Consider the following 21,927-nt stretch of genomic DNA (forward strand, 5'->3'; position numbering starts at 1 on the left):
CAATTGGCCTCTATAAATTACCCATAACCCCTAGAATGTAGCGAGTGCGTGCAAAAGTGGGAAAGCAGAACTTGTGCAACGGGTGATCAATAATTGGCATGATTAGATGGGCCGAAGGGCTTGTTTGCATATTATATCTTTCAATCAATTCAAAAAAAGCAGCAGGCTGGATGGGGGAGGAATGGATAGGACAAAGGAAATTTCTCTGTTAGGGTGCAGGTGGGATGGCCCCATCAGAGGTAGATCCCAGGGCGTATAGTATCGAGGCTCACTCCACAGCAATCCTGCTCAAGACCTGTCCACGATAGTCACTTTGTCCTATCCATTCCCTTAGCAAATCCTGATGAAGCATCTTTCACCTGAAACATTAACTATTTCTCTTTCCACAGATGCTGCCTGATAAGCTATATGTTTGCAATACTTTCTGCTGTGTCTATGTCACATTTCTAGAACCTGTGTTTCTTTTTACTTACATGGATTTGAGTGATTCCAGTTGACAAGGTCTTTACTCTTTGACAATCAGATCAGTTGGTTTTAATCTATACCCATTATCGGTGTAATAATTGGAGAATGGTGAAATGGTGTCTCTCTGCCCTGCACAGATTGGTGAACGCTCTAGTGATGATCAGTATGCTGAACTAGAAGTGATCCTTCCAGCCGAACTGACTGAGAGAGCTGCAGAGAATCAAAATGATCTATCAGGGTTCTCCTTTACCGTATTTAATGACACTGAACTATTTGAGGTAAAACATTCAAAAGTGACATTGAAGCTTGTATATATTTTCCAGTGTAATGAAATGATACCTTGTGTACTTAGTTCAAAAGGACCAGCCCATAAGACCACAAGACAAAGGAGTAAAATTAGGCCATTCAGCCCATCGAGCCTATTCTGACATTCAATCATGGCGGCTCTATTTTTCCCTCTCAACCTGATTCTCCTGCCTTCTCCCAGTAACCTTTAACCCCCTAATCAAGAACCTATCAATCTCTGCTTAAAAATACCCAATGTATTGGCCTTCACAGATGTCCGTGGCAATGTCTTTCACAGATTTACCACTCTCTGAAGAAATAAATTCCTCCTCATCTCCATTCTATAGAAGCATAGAAACATAGAAAATAGGTGCAGGAGTAAGCCATTCGGCCCTTTAGAGCCTGCACCGCCATTCAATATGATCATGGCTGATCATCCAACTCAGTATCCTGTACCTGCATTCTCCCCATACCCCCTGATCCCTTTAGCCACAAGGGCCACATCTAACTCCCTCTTAAATATAGCCAATGAACTGGCCTCAACTACCTTCTGTGGCAGAGAATTCCACAGATTGACCACTCTCTGTGTGAAAAATGTTTTTCTCATCTCGGTCCTAAAAGATTTCCCCCTTATCCTTAAACTGTGACCCCTTGTTCTGGACTTCCCCAACATCGGGAACAATCTTACTGCATCTAGCCTGTCCAACCCCTTAAAAATGTTGTACGTTTCTATAAGATTCCCCCTCAATCTTCTAAATTCTAGCGAGTACAAGCCGGGTCTATATGTACATCCTTTTTTTCTGAGGCTGTGCCCTCTATTTCCAGACTCTCCAGTTACTGGAAACATCCTTTCCACGTCCACTCTAATTAGGGTAGATGCCGCTGGTGGTCAGTGCAAAGTTTAAATGACTCCATGCCCTGACTTCACCTCCTCCTATGTGTTTGTTCCGACCCTTGCTTGGGTTACGATGCAGTAAGACTGCTCTTTCCATGAACTCTGAAGCAATGCTGGATTCATTTGCATCCTGATCCCAATCTAATTTGTGACGTTGCACCCCCGACAAGGAGGCAAATTTGACCGCAGATTTTTCCAAAAGATATAAACAATATTTCATGCCATGTTCTTCAACACTGCACCTTGCTGGAAGGACTCACAGTTTATTTCCCCTGCAGGATGAAAAAAATAGCACACTATTAAATCAACAAGTACTTGGAATTTCTGTGGGAAACTCAAGCTTTCAGAACTTAAAAGAAGGTGTTTCCATTAAAATTAATCACAGTGTCTCAACACCGGTAAGAGTTTTGTCAGTAATTCAGAAAAATGCTCATGAACAATGCTCATTTAAATCAATGAAAGTTGGTCTCTTTATTACCCAGTCACACTATATCAAAATTGATAACTTATTCCAAACACTAACCACACTGAAGAAAATATAAGATACACTTTAGTTCATTCCATCTAAACAATTTAATATTTGGAAGCAGCTCCTTGGTATCAATAAACCACCTTCCATGATAGGTCGTCTAAACATTGTCATGTTTTATTTCCCATAGATTAAGTTGTTGCATCAAAGCCATGCACATCACTGTTGATGCATTAACGCTAAGATATTCACATTGATATAAACCAGTTTAGGTGCACTTTGTGGCTCCAATTCTAATGCAGTACTTTCTACTTGCCCGAGCAATTAGTATTCTTCCACATTATATTTGAATTGGATGGAAGCAACATCATAGAAACAGGCATTTTGGCCTACTGAGACCGCACCGACCATCAACAACCTGTTAACACATATTTATCAAATTTGTTATTCTCCCCATAATCCCATCAACTCAACCCAGATTCTACCACACACCTCCAAATTAGTGGCGATTAACCTAACAACCTGCAATTTTTTCGAATGTGGAAGGAAACCAGAGCATCCAGAGGAAAGTCACACATTCACAGGGAAACGGTGCTAACTCCACAGAGACAGCACCTGAGGTCAGGATTGAACCCTTGTCTCTGGAGCGGTGAGGGAGCAGGTCTACTGTGCCACCTCTAATAGAACCGCAACTCTGTGAGATTCACTCATCGTGTCATAGAGTTATAGATTCATACAGTGTGGCAACAGTCCTTTGGCCCAACTTGCCCACGCCGACTAACATGTTCCATCTACACTAGTCCTACCTGCCTGCACTTGGCCCAAATCCCTCTAAACCTATCGTATCCATGTACATGTCTAAATGTTTCTTAAACATCGCGATAGTACCTTCCTCAACTACCTCCTCCGGCAGCATAGTTCCATACACCCACCACCCTTTGTGTCAAAAACTGTAAAGTTGATTGTTCCCTGTAAAGTTCATGTGATTGCAGAATTAGGCCATTCAGCCCATCAAGTCTACTCCACCCTTCAATCATGGCTGATCATGGCTGATCTTCCATAGCCGTCAGTGGCAATGAATTCCACAGATTTACCACCCTCTGACTAAAGAAATTCCTCCTAATTACCTTCCTAAAGAAACATCCTTTAATTCTGAGGCTATGACCTCTGATCCTAGACTCTCCCACTAGTGGAAACATCCTCTCCACATCCATTCTAATCAGGACTTTTATTCGTTTTTCCAGAAAGTCGCTCGATTTCTTGATGCTGTTCTTAATTAATTTCCAAACATTTTAACAAGATTAGAAAGTGACTCCATTGCTGATGTTTACATGACATTACAAAGAATAAAAGCAGGAAAGTGGGACTCTGTATAGTGGAGATGTACAGCTTCTCTCCATGATCTTAGTTTGACGTGTGATTATCAGTTTTGTTCACTTTGTAGCACCAGGATTTGTTTCTATAGATCCTGGTACCCACAGTTTATTGCTGAACAGTCATTGCAAGAGGTTATTGTTAAACACAAACTAACAAAAACTATTCCATTTATTACAGAATGAATATATCCATCAATGTGTATTCTGGTTTGAAAGTGATGATGGTAGGTGGAAGACTGTTTAAAGGTTACAGTTAGTGTTGGGAAATCTATTTAAAGTATAATCTTTAGATCATAAACTAATGTTACAGATAACATCGCGGATTCCTGGAATTCCACGGGCTGTAGTACAACAGTGGAGGGTAATCAAACCATATGCGTATGTAACCACCTCACCTACTTTGCTGTGCTAATGGTAAGTTGTATGTGTGTTTGTTCTCCAGAGATGAGGGATGGCGCGATGTTTGTCATCTCTAGAGAGCATCTCAGTCATCCCTTAATCTAGTACAGAGTTAAAGAGTCATTGATTAATACAGCACAGAACAGGCCATTCAGTCCACCAAGTCTGAGCATCCCACACATTTACGCCAATCCTACACTAATCTCATTGTATCCAGATTCAATCAATTAACCTACCACATCTTCTTGGATGTGGGTGGAAACTGGAGCACCCGGAGGAAACCCATGGGGCCACAGGGAGAACGTGCACACTTCACACAGAGGTCAGGATTAAATCATGGTCTCCGGCGCTGTGAGGCAGCGGTTCTGCTGACTATGCCCTTCCCTTTATCCTCTTCTTTTCAACAGTTCATCTTCTACAGCCTGTTCTGCACGTGCTTCAAAGTCGTCGATCTCCCCTACTTCGCTGAATCACCCTGTGACAGTATACCTACTGTGCGCTGACTCAGTGACTCTGTATTCTGACTCATGACAGAACCTGTCCAATCCCCCAAACCAAATCTGATAGAGTTATTCATGTACTGAGAATGTGCACCTGCACTCTTAATGGTGCAACAACATGTACCTGACAGTATTGTGAGCACCTCTGTGCCACTCCAAGGGAAAGCATTAATACCAAAAATTCCCAGACTACGCAGTATTTTATCAATGGCAACTTTCAACAAGGTGGAGTAGGCATTGAAATTTCCATTACTTTGCAGAACTTCCCTCTGCTCTCACCACAGGGAAAATAGAGACATATATCATGGAAATACCATTCGGCCCAATGACCCCATGATAGCCATCAAGCCCTCATTTATACTAGCCCCACACTAAATCTCACTTCACATCAGGTCTCATTGAAGGTTAGCAGGTTGAGCTAAGAGCACACGTGCTTCAAAATACACCCCCCATAAAAACATGTTGAATACATGGATGATGCGTCTAGGTAGCAGCACTACCAACCCCAGCTGGGTTTTGCTGGGATTTTAAGTGAGGGGCGGAATCTCTGGAGCCAGCCTCCACTGCACTCTACATTTCCTTTTGTCCCAGAAATGGCAACATTTCTCGCCTATGCTCCACTTCATCAGGTTACAAAGACATTGTTGGATCTGAGCCTCCACCCAGAATGGGCAATCAATGGGCCTCACCAGCCTGCAATTCACTGGCCCAAACACGGAGGTCCACTCTCGCTGGCTGCCCATAAAGGTCCTAGGAGCAACTAGACCTCAGGCAGTAGACAGAGTGGGCCTCCCTCACTTTAACATGACCAGCCTCAATGAGGCCATGGTCGGGTGTGGAAGTTTGCCCCCTAACTCATTTATGAGGGATGTTTAAATGCCTCTGAAATTCGGGGATAATTAAAAGGTATTGAAGCTGAGATAAAGAGTTAAAGTGCATTAAAACACATTACATCACTTGGAATTATACAAAAGAAAATGAAACAAAATCATTTTGAGCAGCAAAAACCTTCTGTTTGCCTGCTAATCGTAGACTTTATATAATCCCCATTGAAATCAATGGCCCCTCACGAACTGTTAGGCTTGACTGAGTATTGATTCCCTAGTTTAGCTGAGTTTACTTTTGAGAGAGGGCAGAGAAACAGGCCCTTCAACCCACTGGGTCAGCACTGATCAATACACTACACCCGCACACTAGTCCTCTCCTACACACGGGACAATTTACAGAAACCAATTAACCGACAAACCAGCGTGTCTTTGGAATGTGGAGAAAATCAGTACACGCAGAGAAAAGGAGAATGTATAAACTCCGTACAGACAGCACCCATAGTCAGGATCAAACCTGGGTCTGTGGGGCTGTGAGGCAGCAACTCTACCGCTGCGCAACTGTGCAGGACTGGGAAGTTCGGCAAGACTGGGCTGCGTCATTGGATACTTGGGAAGATAGCGGTGACAGATTCCCTCGCTCCCCTTACCCGTCCCTCTTACTGGGAAGTGTGGGTACATATGGGCCTTATTTCAGCATGTATGGAAGGTGTTCAGTGGCGGCATGGTGGCATAGTGCCAGAGCTATTGCCTTACAGCTCCAGAGACCCGGGTTCAATCCCGTCTACGGGTACTTGTCTGCATGGAGTTTGTACGTTCTCCCTGTTTCTCCCACACTCTAAAATTGACTTGGTATTAATATAAATGGACCCTGGTGTGTAGGATAGTCTTAGTGTGTGGGGATCCCTGGGTGGCACAGACTCGGTGGGCCGAAGGGCCTGATTCCACGCTGTATTTCTAAACTAAACTAAACCGCTGTCTGTGTTCAACAGGGTTCACAGCATCATTTTCAATTTATAATTACATGAAGACACAAGGGACTGCAGATGCTGGTTTTACCAAAAAATGACACAAAGTGCTGGAGTAACTCAGTGGGTCAGGCAAGGATAGATATCCATGTTTTCCGAAGTGCCTGACCTACTGTGTTATTCCAGCAGTTTGTATCTTTTTTTCACAATTGCATGCATCAAGCATTATTAATATTCACATAACTTTATTCACAATTGTTGGAATCATCTCTAGAAATACATAATTCAAAGTGAGAATGGGTTGAATCTTTGCTCATTGGTCATTATTATCTCCTGAAGAATCCGCGCGCAGACACAGTCGTTTTGGATCAGGAGGACTTGACCGCATTAACGTACATCTCGAAGATTGGCTGTGGGATCTCGGCCTTCTTCGTAGCCGTCACGGTGTTTGTTTACTGCGTGATCAGGTGAGTCTAGTGACCAGACGGCATTCTGTGATCACACTACATTCAGTCGCAGAGTCATAGAGTCATACAGCGTGGAAACAGGCCCTTTGGTCCAACCTGCCCACGCCAACCAACACTTGTCCCACTTGCCTGCACTTTGCCCATAACCCTCTAAACCTATCCTATCCATGTACCTGTCCAAATGTCTCAAATACGTTAAGATAGCACCTGCCTCAACTACCTCCTCCGGCAGCTTGTTCCATATACCTGCCACCCTTTGTGTATAAAAATTACCCATGAGATTCTTATTAAATCTTTCTCCTCTCACCTTAAACCTACAGTACAGTATGACTGGTTCATGATTTCCCTACTCTGGATAAAAGACTTTGTTCATTTACCTATTTATCCATTTCTCGCGTGATCTTGCACATCTCTGTAAAATCACCCCTCATCCTCCTGCACTCCAAGGAATAAAGTCCTAGCCTGCTCAACTCTCCCTATATCTCTCAAGTCCTGGCAGCATCCTCGTAAATCTTCTGTCCACCCTTTCCAGCTTGGCAAGATCTTTCCTATAACATGAACACTGAACATAGTCCACTTATCAACAAGTATATTTTGCAAATCAATCTCTTCTGCAAACCTTCTACTTGCCTTTCCTTACATCACTAAAGGAAATGAGCAATCTGATCATTCATCATTCACACTGCTGCTAACTACTCTTCAAATTACCCAGCATGGATCACCAGCATTGAGACAGTCACTAACTACTCAACCAATTATCCAGCACTGCCATTAACTACTCTGTACTAATCATCCAGCATTGACAGCCACTAATCTCTTGCCACTTACCCAAAGCAGCCCCTGCCACTTATTATTAGATTTTAGTGATACAGTATGGAAACAGCCCCTTCGACCCGTGCTGACCAGCGACTACCCCAGACACTATCATCGTACACACACACCAGGGACAATTACAATTTTACAGCAGCTAATTAACTTGCAAACCTTTATGTCTTTGGAGTGTGGGAGGAAACTGGAGTACATCCTTGTGGTCACAGGGAGAAAGTACAAACTCCATACAGATATCACCCGCAGTCAGGGCCGAACACTGGTCTCTGACACTTTAAGACAGCAGCTCTACTCCTGCGCCACCCCTGCTTATCTCTGTACTAATTACCCAGTAGCATCACTGCCACTCAAGTTACCCAGCACTGACATGCCTCCAACAACTTCACTAATCTGTCAAGAGCTAAGCCACCAGTCACTGACAATGCTTGTGCAACACAGGAAGGATTGGAAAAGGTTCTTTCAATGCTAAAGGTGCATGGCATTAGTTTAGTTTAGTTTAGAGAAGGAACAAGCCCTTCGGCCCACCAAGTCCATGCTGACCAGCGATCTCCACACACTAACACTATCCTACACACACTAGGGATAAATTACAATGATACCAAAGCCAATTAAACTAAAAACTTGTACGTCTTTGGAATGTGGGATGAAACCGGAGCTCCTGGAGAAAACCCACGCAATTACTCTGTAGAGACAGTGGGTAAGTGGGACTCTGGGAGGGACTAGCACGCATTCCTTGAATGTCCACTGATGCTCAAACATCTTTAATTCACGGTGAAGCTTAGCTCCCTGCGTCTCACCAGCAGCCGTCCCACTGTACATGTCAACCCATTAGCCAAAGCAGTGATCGATCCTCTAATCAGCCAGCTCCTGGTGTCAGTGTGGGTCCCACGCCAGAGCACCAAACGCTGCAGTGCTAGTTCCGCCAACTCTTGCTGTGCGTATCAGTATGTGCAATGCTGTGGAGGCACAATGGTCCTCAGTCAGGGCAGGCGCAGAATGCTGCTCATCCTTGCTGTCGTATGGTCTCGGTGGGCTGAGGGACAGCAGCTGAAGGAACAAGAGGTGGAGGAGAAACGGAGATGAGAGGGAGTGGACGGAGGAAAGACGGGGAAGAGGAGAAGAAGCCGGGGAAGGAGAGGTAGAAGGTGGAGGAGGGACAATGTGGAGAGGAGAGGAGAGGCGGGGGAGTAGAGGATATGTGGGAGGAGAGGGATCGGGTACAGGGAGAGAAGGAGTGGGAGAGGAGAAATAGGGGAGGGGGAGGAAGGAGAGGGAGCAGGTGGTGGGCGGATGGGGTGGGGGAGGAGAGGAGAGGGCGCAGGTGCATGGGGGCGAGAGGGGAGCGGGAGAGGAGAGATTGGGTGGAGGAGGAAGGAGAGGAAGCAGGTGGAGGGAAAACAAAGAGGAGAGGTGAGGAGGAGAGGACACGGGGAGGAGAGGGAGCAGGAACGGGAGGAGAGGAGCAGCAGAGGAGAGACAGGGAGGAGAGGATATGGCAGAGGAGAGGAGAGGAGCAGGGAAAGTAATGGAGCGAGGAGAAGGCTGGGTGAGGAGACAGGATGAGAGAAGATGGGGGTGTTGAAGGAGCCTGATAAGAGCTGCCGGTGTAGGACAGTAAGAGTCCATGCTAAGAACTGTTTTCTGCCTGGAAACAAAGCTGTGCCTTTGGTAAAGAGAATCCTGCTTCTCCATCCCACATGAAACAAGGCATCCTATCCTACATTCACTCACCAATGCCCATCCGACCTTCACTCTTGTCCCGACAGCCACAGAACATTTAAAAAATGAGAATATTGTGAACAACACCGCAGAGCCAAAACTTCCGGTTGGCGCCACGATGTGAGTGGAATCGCACCATTACAGCTCCGAAAAAAACTGAATTTAAAACGGGGGTAAAAGGGTCAAACAAACGCACTTACCACAGGAGATCGATTGTGAACGGCTCCGGCAGCGTTTAAAAGGTGCGTGACGTCATCAGGCGCGCGATTTTAAGAAGAAATTATGACCCAGCGCTCCCCCACCCCCACCGCTGGAAAAAAAGCTACGAGAAGGGAAACTGGCCTCAGCTCGGGTGCAACTGCTGCTTCTCAAGAAGATATCTCACAGAGGAAAGCTGAAATGGAGGAACTTAAGACTACCATTCTAGGTGAGATAAAGAAGCAGAGGAAGGAGTATATGGAGGAGATAAAGAAGCAGAGGAAGGAGTATATGGAGGAGATAAAAAGTTTAAAAGCGGATATGCTGGTGTCTCACGAGAAAAATAAAGAAGATAAAGAAGACTTAATAAAACAAGTTATAACGACGGTAAAAAGTATGATGGATGAGTGGAAGGAAAAGGCTAATGCCGAGTTACAAACTCAAATTGAGGATGTAAAGGAAATAGCTGCTGGGATGGAAAGAAAGCTGGATGACAAGATAGATCCTACTATAATTTCGCTAGACCAACAAGGCGAAGCAATTAAAGAGCTAACTAAAATTGCTGAAGTGAATACTAAGGAGACCGAAAAACTCCGTGCCGAGAACAAACGCCTCTTAGAATTATTACATAAAACAAACGAGAAATGTATCGATCTGGAGGGACGCCAACGCCGTAAAAATTTGCGTATAGTTGGTCTGAGCGAAGGTCGTGAGGGGAGTCAAGATCCTCGAAAATTTGTTGCAAAACTTTTAATGGATATTTTGAATTTGGATCATGAACCCCTGTTGAGCCGTGCACATAGGGCTCTAAGACGGGCCCCTGGGATAGGTTCATCGCCCAGACAAATGATTGTAAAAGTGGCCTTTGACCATGTCTTCGAAGAAATGATGAAGATAATAATAAAAAAGAGAAACCTGAAATACGAGGGAGACAACATCAGTATTTTTAGAGACTTCCCAGCAGAAGTGGCCAAGAAAAGAGCTCTATTTAAAGAAACAAAAGGTATCCTGAGGAATGTACAGAATACTAAGAATCTGAGATATGGCTTGATGTACCCAGCAATACTGAGAGTAACTTATGATGACAAGGAATATCGTTTCGTTAAGCATACTGAAGCATTGAAATTCGCCCGAGGCATACAGCAGAAGCCAGAAGATGAAGAGAGAGAAGATGCGGAGGAAGAACCCGAGGGAGAAGGAGAGGACTGAACTTTTATCATCGACCTGTGGTTATGAAATACTTACTTAGAAGGAAGTGGAATAATGGGCATTTAGTAGTAGTTCTGTATTAATTATTAGAAAATATTTAATTATTCCATGATAATAGTATTACATATTATAGTATTAAATACAATTGATATTAGTAATTAGCAAATAGTAATATGAATAATAGAAATAATTACTAAGTACTAAGTATATAAAGTTAGTACCCCACCCCAATATATATAGCATTTGAGATAGGAGCTGGTATAATCAACATCTTTTTTTTATTAAAAAAACGGAAGTCTTTAGATTAATGGCCACGTTAGTGTGGCTTTCACCTTCACATACTACACACTATACAAGTGTAGTTTCTTTTTTTTCTGAGCACCCTATTAACACCCTTTACTTTTTTTTTATTATTGATATTTCTTATTGTTTTTGTTTTTTATTGATCTTATATTATATATTATTTGAATGTAGATGTGAAGGATATTGTGTATTTAGTTTAAGAAGACATAGATGTGGATTAAGGTGGAAAGAAATTCTCATTGGATTGATGTCCGGGTGCAACGGGGAGCTGGGTGAGTCAAGAAGGCTACTCCAAAAAAAGCCGCCCTAATAGTAAAATGCATGATATAAAGGTGAAGACTGGGGGTGATGGAGTAACCTTCTGCAGTTGGAATGTAAAAGGAATTAATGAACCAATTAAAAGGGGAAAGGTATTAGCTCAGTTGAACAGATTGAAGACAGATGTCATTTTCCTTCAAGAGACTCATCTTAAAAAAGATGCTCAACATAGATTAACAGCTAAATGGATTTCTAAGGTGTATCATTCTACATTTATTCATAAATCTAGAGGAGTTGCAATAATTATTCGCAAAGGTATACCTTTCATACAAAGTTCTATTATAGAGGATAAAGAAGGCAGATATGTAATAATTACAGGGGAATTATATTCAAAAAAGGTAATTTTAATGAATATATATGCCCCTAATTTTGATAATCCATTATTTTTTAAGAAAATATTTAATAATATTCCTATATCCACTCAACACAATTTAATAATTGGAGGTGATTTAAATTGTACTTTAGATAATTATCTAGATAGATCATCCGCAAAAAGGAAAGCTGCCTCGAAATCAAGTAAATTCATAAATGCTTTTATCAATACATCTAGTATTAAAGACATCTGGAGGTTAGATAACCCATCCGGACGAGAATATTCTTTTTTCTCGCCCGTACATGGAACCTATTCGAGGATAGATTATTTTTTAATAGATTCTAAATTACTTCCTTTTACGTATGATGCAAAATATCATAATATTATCATCTCGGATCATGCGCCATTAACATTTAAGATAAAATTAAAAGATATATCTAATAAAACTACTACCTGGAGATTTAACCCTCAGATATTAAAGGACAATGACTGTTGTAAATATGTGATGGATCAGATTAAATTATTTTTTGAAACTAATGATAATCCTGAAACTTCTCCATCACTATTTTGGGACACATTTAAGGCATTCATGCGTGGCGCAATAATATCCGCACAAGCACATCTCAATAAAGAAAATCGAAAAATAGAACAAAATTTAGAAAATGAGATAAAACGTCTAGATAATGAAAATATAAAACAGCCTTCCAAAGAGTTAAGTAATAAAATTGCATCAGTAAAATATAGATTAAATAAAATATATTCTAATCAAGTGATTAAACTTTTTCAACAAACTAAGCAAGTGTATTTTGAATTTGGAGATAAGCCACAAAAATTACTAGCACGACAGCTTAGAAAATTAGAAGATGAGAAGATGATACACGGAATTAGATCTGAGTATGGAAATATATTAATTACTCCAAAAGATATTAATGATAGATTTTTACAATATTATAAAAATCTTTATTCGTCAAAACTAACAGGACAAACAGATAGTATGGAAATATTTTTACAAGAATGTCAAATCAATAGCTTAGATCAGGAAGGTAGAGAATTGTTAAATGCTGAAATAACAGTAAAAGATATTATAGAATCAATTAGTTCGCTTAAGAACGGAAAAGCAGCGGGCCCAGATGGCCTGAGTGCAGAATTTTATAAAAAATTTCAAGATCTGATTTCCCCAAGATTACAAATAATGTATAGATATGCATATGACCAAGGAAAATTACCAGAATCTTTAAATGAATCCACAATTACACTCATCCCTAAAGTAGATAAGGATTTGGAAGATCCTGGATCATATAGAGCGATTGCCCTTTTAAATACAGACCAAAAAATATTAACTAAGGTCTTATCTAGGAGATTAAGTTTAGTGATCTCTAAATTAATACATTATGATCAAACAGGTTTTATCCCAAAACGTTACTCATCCCATAATCTCAGACGTTTGTTTAATATTATATATTCAAAAAGAATACGAGATACGGAACTAGCGGTTATATCACTAGATGCAGAAAAAGCATTTGATCAGGTGGAATGGATGTATTTATTTAATATAATGGAAAAGTTTCAATTGGGGGATAGATTTTGTAAATGGGTAAGAATTTTATACTCGAATCCTATGGCAAGAATTTTGACTAACCAAATTTTATCAGCCAAATTCAAACTCTCTAGGGGATGCAGACAGGGATGTCCGTTATCACCCTTATTGTTCGCATTGGTGATAGAACCATTGGCGGAAAAAATTAGATCTGAACCTGAAATATATGACTATAATACTGATACAACAATTAATAAAATTTCTTTATATGCAGATGATGTTTTGATTTATATTACAAAACCGGAAATTAGTATTCCCAACCTGCTAAACATTATAACTAAGTTTGGTGCATTTTCTGGGTATAGGATTAATTGGGATAAAAGCGAGATTATGCCAATAACAGGAATAAATCTTAATACATTACAACAATACCCATTAAAAGTAGTTACAGACAAACTTAAATATTTAGGGATTAACGTAACTAAAACTCATAACTCATTAATAAAATCCAACTATCCTCAACTATTAGATAAACTTAGAAAAAATATTTTATATTGGAAAACACTGCCTATATCCATGATTGGTAGAATAAGTGCCATAAAGATGGTATTTCTACCGCAGTTGTTATATTTGTTTCAGGCTATTCCTTTTTTTCTTCCGAAAACTTTTTTTTAAAAAATTGATAATATTGTCAATAGCTTTATTTGGGATTATAAAAATCACAGAATAAATAAAAAACATCTATGCAAAGCTAAGATAAATGGAGGATTAGCACTTCCAAACTTTTTATATTATTTTTGGGCTGTTCAGATTAAGAATATGAATTTCTGGTGGGTAAATATGGATCATGAACCGACATGGTTAAATATAGAAAAGGAGGACTGTCTACCTTTCAATGTAGGTTCGATAATTTTTGCACCAACGGAAGTACAAAAAAAATATTATAAAGACAACCTAATAATATATAATAATAGACGTATTTGGAAACAAATAGTTAAGACTCTACACTTGGATAATCTCTCATTTAGATTACCAATTATGAATAATCCATCGTTTAAACCTGCTATATTAGATGGGGGGTTTAAACAATGGGATGATTTAGGAATTACAAGGATAGAACATCTGTATAGAAAAGGAAAATTTCTTTTATTCCAGGAGTTACAAGATATTTATGGATTGTCTCCACAACATTTGTTTAGGTATTTACAAATTAGAGATTATATTAAATCCAATACACAAGATTATAAAAATAAAGAAGCAGGATTGTTAGATGAACTGTTTAATTTATATCCAAATACAGAAAATTTAATAGCCTATATATATAACATCATTTTGGATAAGGAGAATCCAATAACGGAAGTATATCGTCAAGCATGGGAAAATGAAATGGGATTAGCTATAACAAAAGAAAACTGGGAAGAAAGTCTACAACGAATACACCGGTGTTCATTAAACGCCAGACATATACTGATACAATTTAAAGTATTATATAGGTTACATTATTCGAAAACTAAATTAAATAGTATTTTTCCGAATCTCTCCGCTATTTGTGATAAGTGCAAGAAAGCAGAGGCAAATTTAATACATAGTTTCGTTACATGTCCTAAATTGAATTATTACTGGACAGAAATCTTTAAAGTTATTTCTGAAGTCATCAAAGTTAAATTGGACCCTAACCCAAAGCTAATAATATTTGGAATTCCGGATTTACATCTATCACTTACAGTAAATCAAAGAAATTTCTTTGATTACTGTTTAATAATTGGAAAAAAAATCATATTGAAATTTTGGAAGGGAACATTATCCCCCACAACCAAAATGTGGGCAACAGAGATGATGGAGACGTTACATCTGGAAAGAATTAGATTTGTCCTATTGGACAAGTATAATTCTTTTGAACAGATATGGTCTCCATATATACAGTATTTAGAGAAGTAGCTGTTCTTGGCAACACAGCTCGACGTGCACCCTGCGGGATTTGGTGAGTATAATTAATTTTTATATTGGAATTACATATATGTCTTTATTGATACTATCACTTGTAGTAGTGTTATTAATAATACATATTGTGGTTACTAAAAATGTTTTTTTTTTTTTTTTTTTTTTTTTTTCGTTTCTCTTTTCTTTCTTATATATAATCAAATTATTATTTAATCACTCTCTTAATGATTTATTCTTTCTCTATTCTTTCTCTATCATTATTTCTAAAAAAACAGTAGATAAGTATTACTAGTGTTTTACTTAATGCAAATTGAATTAATTTGATATAAAGTTGTTTGAAGCATTGTAATTGATTACCTTTAATAAAAAAATATATTAAAAAAAAAAAGAACTGTTTTCTGCCTGGAAACAAAGCTGTGCCTTTGGTAAAGAGAATCCTGCTTCTCCATCCCACATGAAACAAGGCATCCTATCCTACATTCACTCACCAATGCCCATCCGACCTTCACTCTTGTCCCGACAGCCACAGAACATTTAAAAAATGAGAATATTGTGAACAACACCGCAGAGCCAAATTGTCTGTTCTCGTGTGATCCGTGTCTGTCGAGTCACAAAAGTTATTTAGGTATGATTGTAGCTCACAGAGTTGGTGTCTGTTTATCTTTTGCTTCAGGAAGAACCAGAGGGATCATACCACCAAGATCCACATTAACCTCTGCATTGCCTGCTTTCTTCTGAACGTGAATTTCCTGGCCAACGAGTGGCTGAGCAAGCTGGCGATTGATGGACTCTGTAAGGCCATTGCTGTGTTCCTTCATTATTCACTGCTGAGCACATTAGCATGGATGGCAATTGAAGGCCTTCATCTCTACTTGATGTTGATCAAAGTGTTCAACATCTATGTCAGACATTACATATATAAACTGGCTTTCGCAGGTTGGGGTGAGTATCAGTCATCTATTTTGCTTTTTGATGACACTTTGTGCTTTACACATCAAATGTTCATTGACCCAGTAGAATATTTTATCAAATAGCACATGCCTGTTATATCTGTTCAGCACTGGCACTCCTAAATATAACTCGTGATGATGAGGCCAATATATCTCCCATTTCTGGAGCTGGTATAAGTTATGTTCACAAAACTGAGTTTACTTAACGTTGTGTTATGCAAGATGAAACTTACTAAACAAATCACTGAGAAAATATGTTGTTTGCTAGGACCAGACTGACTGAAATGTCACATCCAACAGAAGAAACTACAGTGGTAGAGTTGCTCCTTTACAGTGCCTGAGACCCGGGTTCCATCATGACTCTGGTTGCTGTCTGTACGGAGTTTGTGCATTCTCCCTGTGACCATGTGGGTTTTCTCAGGTTTCCTCCCACGCTCCAATGACATACTGGTTTATAGGTAGGAAAGAACTGCAGATGCTGGTTTAAATCGAAGGTAGACACAAAATGCTGGAGTAACTCAGCGGGATAGGCAGCATTTCTGGAGAGAAGGAATGGGTGACGTTTTGAGTCGGGGCCCATCTTCAGCCTGAAGAAGTGTATCGATCCGAAATGTCACCCATTCCTTCTCTCCAGAGATGCTGCCTGTCCCACCAGGTTTAAAGGTATTTGGCTTTGGTAAAATTGTATATTGTCCCCAGTGTGTAGGGTAGTGTTAGCGTAACAGGGATCACTGGTCAGCACGGTCTAGGTGGGCCAAAAGGCCAATTTCCGCGCTGTATCTCTAAACTAAACTAAATATGCCTTACTTCATGTGGGCAAGGAATTTCCTCACACCCTGGTGTCTGTGACAATAAATTAATCTGAATCTGACGTGTGCCATTCCTGAACATACATTGAATGCAAAAATTATAAAATTGCCTGTCTCCAATGCCAATCCTCAAAAAGATGAAGTAATTAATTCTTAATATTCTCAACATGGCACACATTGAGTAATATTTGTTAAGTATTGATTTAGTGATGAATGCATATCATTTTCTTCTATTGACAGGCATTCCTGCTGTGGTGGTGTTTGTGTGTGTTGGAGTGAACCCGGACAATTATGGGACGTTTGAGATTCATACACTGGACACAAACAGCTCTGTTTCAATGTAGGTCAAGTTAGCCTTGCCTCAAACAATAATGTTGATACTTGATTGTCTTCCGCTGTTAAATTGCAACTGAGCTAGATATCTACTGTGCCATGCGGGGAAAGGTGTTCTCAGGTTCTGTGTCCGCTGATAGCCGGAAGTTTGTGGTGACCATGTTACCATTCTGAAGGTTAGAGAATGCCTTGGGGGAGGGGAGAAAAACAGGGTCAGTTTATCTATATTGTGTCCAGCAATCAAACATGGTCCTTTAGTTTAGTTTAGTTTAGAGATACAGCATGGAAACAGGTCCTTCAGCCTACTGAGTCAATGCCGATCAGCTAGCACTCCACACTAGGACTGTCCTACACACTAGGGACAATTTACAGTCTTTACCAAAGTCAATTAACCTACAAACCTGCACATCTGTGTAGTGTGGGAGGAAGCGGGAGCATCCGGGGAAAACCCACGGTGTCACAGGGACCACGTGCAAACTCCGTACATACAGCACTCGTAGTCGGGATTGAACCTGGGTCTCTCGCGCTGTAAGGCTGTAACTCTACCGCTGCACCACGGTTTGCTCCTTGGTCATTCCACGCTTTCCTGCAGCACCAAATCCTTGGGTGATTTCTCCTGCATTCAGTACTCGTTGTCATAGAGAAACATTGGAGAATGTCAGTGAGCTGATAAAGCATCAATATCATTTAGGAAGAGGTGGTGGAGAGGCCAGTCCAGTGGCAGGATAGGTAATAAATATGAATGACTTAAACAGGCGTGTGGAACAAGAAGCATTCAATTGAGACACAGCACAGTTTCTGCTATTTCATTTCGGGGGACAAAGAAGATGGGCGGTTGCAGTGAAGTACATGTAGCATGTGGCATGTTTATGAAGAGGTTACTTATCTACTTTCCATATCCTTGCTTAGGGCCAGGAAGCGAGTGGGCAAGATCATCTCTGACCCCTCTCACCCTGGCCACAAACTCTTTGAATCACTTCCCTCTGGAAGGCGACTCCGGACTGTCAAAGCTGCCACAGCCAGACATAAAAGCAGTTTTTATCCACGAGTAGTTGCTCTACTCAACAGCCAAAAATCTGTAGGCTTCCCTTGATCTGGTATTTTGTTGGTTCACATGCTTGATCAATGGTGTTTTATCATTAACGTTTTATTATTATTAATGTTTAGTGTTTTCTGAGTCATTCAGCTATTTACAATATATATTAATGATCTGGATGAGGGAATTGAAGGCAATATCTCCAAGTTTGCGGATGACACTAAGCTGGGGGGCAGTGTTAGCTGTGAGGAGGATGCTAGGAGACTGCAAGGTGACTTGGATAGGCTGGGTGAGTGGGCAAATGTTTGGCAGATGCAGTATAATGTGGATAAATGTGAGGTTATCCATTTTGGTGGCAAAAACAGGAAAGCAGACTATTATCTAAATGGTGGCCGACTAGGAAAAGGGGAGATGCAGCGAGACCTGGGTGTTGTGGTACACCAGTCATTGAAAGTGGGCATGCAGGTGCAGCAGGCAGTGAAGAAAGCGAATGGTATGTTAGCTTTCATAGCAAAAGGATTTGAGTATAGGAGCAGGGAGGTTCTACTGCAGTTGTACGGTGTCTTGGTGAGACCACACCTGGAGTATTGCGTACAGTTTTGGTCTCCAAATCTGAGGAAGGACATTATTGCCATAGAGGGAGTGCAGAGAAGGTTCACCAGACTGATTCCTGGGATGTCAGGACTGTCTTATGAAGAAAGACTGGATAGACTTGGTTTATACTCTCTAGAATTTAGGAGATTGAGAGGGGACCTTATAGAAACGTACAAAATTCTTAAGCGGTTGGACAGGCTAGATGCAGGAAGATTGTTCCCGATGTTGGGGAAGTCCAGGACAAGGGGTCACAGCTTAAGGATAAGGGGGAAATCCTTTAAAACCGAGATGAGAAAAACATTTTTCACACAGAGAGTGGTGAATCTCTGGAACTCTCTGCCACAGAGGGTAGTTGAGGCCAGTTCATTGGCTATATTTAAGAGGGAGTTAGATGTGGCCCTTGTGGCTAAGGGGATCAGAGGGTATGGAAAGAAGGCAGGTACGGAATACTGAGTTGGATGATCAGCCATGATCATATTGAATGGCGGTGCAGGCTCGAAGGGCCGAATGGCCTACTCCTGCACCTAATTTCTATGTTTCTATGTTTCTATTCGTAACTGTCACTATATGTCATGTTGTTACTTGTGGGCGGAGAACCAAGGCAAATTCCTCGTATGTGAATACTTGGCCAATAAACGTACTTACTTACTTACTTACTTACTTACTTAAGTGATATGATAGTGACATTTAAGAGACTTTTAGATAGGCACATGGATATGCAGGGAATAGAGGTCCGTGGCTTATGTGCAGGCTAATAAGAATTCATCTTGACATCATGTTCGGCACAGACATTGTGGGCCGAAGGGCCTTTTCCTGTGCTGTACTGTTCTATGTTCTATATTCTATGTTCAAGATGCATTTTGGTACCAGATTGCAGCGCTTACACAAAGAAAAATAATTAGCTTGAAGGTTTAGGGCAAGTTTGGCAGTGGAACAAAACATTGGATGCATTGAAAGATGAGTCCTAAATTAAACCTCCAAATTGAATACTTTAATGACTTGCATATGTTTTTTAAACAGGTGCTGGATAAAAAATAACACAATTCATTATGTTACAAACTGTGGATTTTTCGGCCTGATATGGTTGATGAACATTGCAATGATGATCACCGTCTGCACCAAGTTAACTCAGATGCGAAACGATACCCATTCTGGGTCGAGACCTGTGTGTAAGGACATGTGGGCCATCCTTGGTCTCAGCGTTTTACTGGGCATGACCTGGGGTTTGGCTTTCTTTTCATTTGGAGAACAGAAGGTTCAAATGTACCTGTTTTGCATCCTCAATTCCTTGCAAGGTTAGTGCAAGATTCTCCAGTTATATTGTGATGAATATACATGCATGCCATAGTAACAGCTGGCACGCAATGGTAATAATATAGTTATGGGTGTTCAGCTTATTAATTTCTTAATTCATCTTATGATTGTTTTTTAAAATAATACAGGGCATTAAATATGATTTTTTATTAACTACCTCCAGGGGGTACATTTAATATATTTACTTTCAGTTTGGAGGCACAGCATAAAAACAGACCGTTCAACCCTCCAAGTCCAAACCAACCATTGATCACTCATTCATACTAGTTCTATGTTATCCCACTTTCGCCTCCACTCCCGACACACGAGAGGCAATTTACAGAGGCCAATTGACCTACAATTCCGCACGTCTTGTGGGACGTGAGAGGAAAAAGGGGCACCCGGAGGGAACCCTCGTTTTCACAGAACACGCAAACTCCACACAGACAGCACCTGGAGGTCAGGATGAACTTGGGTCTCTGGTGCTGTGAAACAGCAGCTCTACCAGCTGCACCAGTGTGGAACTCGCAATTTAAATTTTAAAAATCAGTTCTAAACAACTAGCTTATTAAGTAGTTACTGTTGACAAATTCTAACATCCAGATGCCATTTTCTTTTTGAATCTTTGCAGGATTTTTCATATTCTTGTGGTACTGCGCTGTAAAAAGATCAGCCAATGAACAATCCACAAATTACACCTCAGATAAATGAAGAAGAAACGGAAGTAAAACTACATTCATCGACATAATAATTTTCCCAAAAAGGTTTAAATTTGTAATTAAGGGGTTGTGGGGGAGAAACTCACTCAAGGAGAGTTTTGCCTAAAATTGGAAAATACAATGCTCATACCGTTGTGTTGCAGTTTACATGGGCGGAGCACAAGGTGTTGTTCCCCTGTTCTGCCTGGGTAGCCTACAATCAATAGTAGGTACATGAGATTGTCCAATTGTGGGTAACATTGAATTTAGAACCTTCCCACTCTCGTACTCACTGCTCCACCCTCTCTCTTATTCCAATTCCCCTCTGGTTCTCCCATTATTGTATTCCTATCCCATGCCCCCCAATCCATCACCCATTCTTGCCCACTCCCCCTCCTGGTTCCATCCACCTACTACACGCACATGTCACCCCAGGCTCACCTCCTACCATCTGGTTCCGGTTCTGCCGTCCAGCCCTCCCAGCCCCAACCCCTCGCCTAATGGTTCCCAATATCACCTTCCTTACTTATCTACGATTCCTGCACTGGGTGGCATCGAGTTCCTGCTTATCATCTTCCACCAACTGACTCCACCTTCACCCTCCCTTCTTCCCATGGAGATCCATCCGCCTCTCTTTATCCTTTGCTCTGCTTCCATCTATTATCCACCTGTAATCTACCTCTCAACTCCATCCCTCCCCCTCACCTACCTATCTCCATTTGACCATCATTCTCACCCCTCGTTGATCCAGCAATCACCAATGGCTCCTGTCCCACCACCTCCTCTCTCCCCTTTGCACTGGTTATCTACCCTCTCCACGTCAGTCTTGATGCAGGGTTTTGATACAAAATGTCAACAACTCCTTTCTCCCCAAAGATCCTTTACTGTTTAACTTGTAATATTAGACCTGTTGTGCATCTATAACCAAAATTGTCTGCTATAGTACTCAGAAAATATTCCTTTACTCTAGTTTAGTTTAGTTTAGCGACTGGGCGGAAACATGCCCTTCGGCCCACCGAGTCCGCGCTGACCAGCGACCACCCCAAACACTGACATTATCCCACACACTAATGACAATTTACAATCTTTACCAAAGCCAATTAACCTACAAACCAGTACATCTCGGGAGTGTGGGAGGAAACCGGAGATCCTGGAGAAAACCCACGTGGTCATGGGCAAAACGCACAAACTCCATCCAGA

General features: G+C 41.0%; 1 protein-coding gene across 1 annotated transcript; it reads left to right on the forward strand.

Moving 5' to 3' along the window:
* Positions 1-578: 578 nt before the first annotated feature.
* LOC116982913 (adhesion G-protein coupled receptor G2-like) lies at positions 579-21,701 on the forward strand. The gene is made up of 9 exons (XM_033036467.1): positions 579-743; positions 1,924-2,043; positions 3,669-3,714; positions 3,801-3,904; positions 6,521-6,648; positions 15,688-15,956; positions 17,014-17,113; positions 19,757-20,031; positions 20,661-21,701. Exons 1-9 carry the CDS (start codon positions 579-581, stop codon positions 20,738-20,740), a joined length of 1,287 nt encoding a protein of 428 aa, XP_032892358.1. The 3' UTR covers positions 20,741-21,701.
* The last annotated feature ends 226 nt before the right edge of the window (positions 21,702-21,927 follow it).

This window comes from Amblyraja radiata, chromosome 17 (genome assembly GCF_010909765.2).
Source record: "Amblyraja radiata isolate CabotCenter1 chromosome 17, sAmbRad1.1.pri, whole genome shotgun sequence".
Classification (NCBI taxonomy): Eukaryota; Metazoa; Chordata; class Chondrichthyes; order Rajiformes; family Rajidae; genus Amblyraja; species Amblyraja radiata.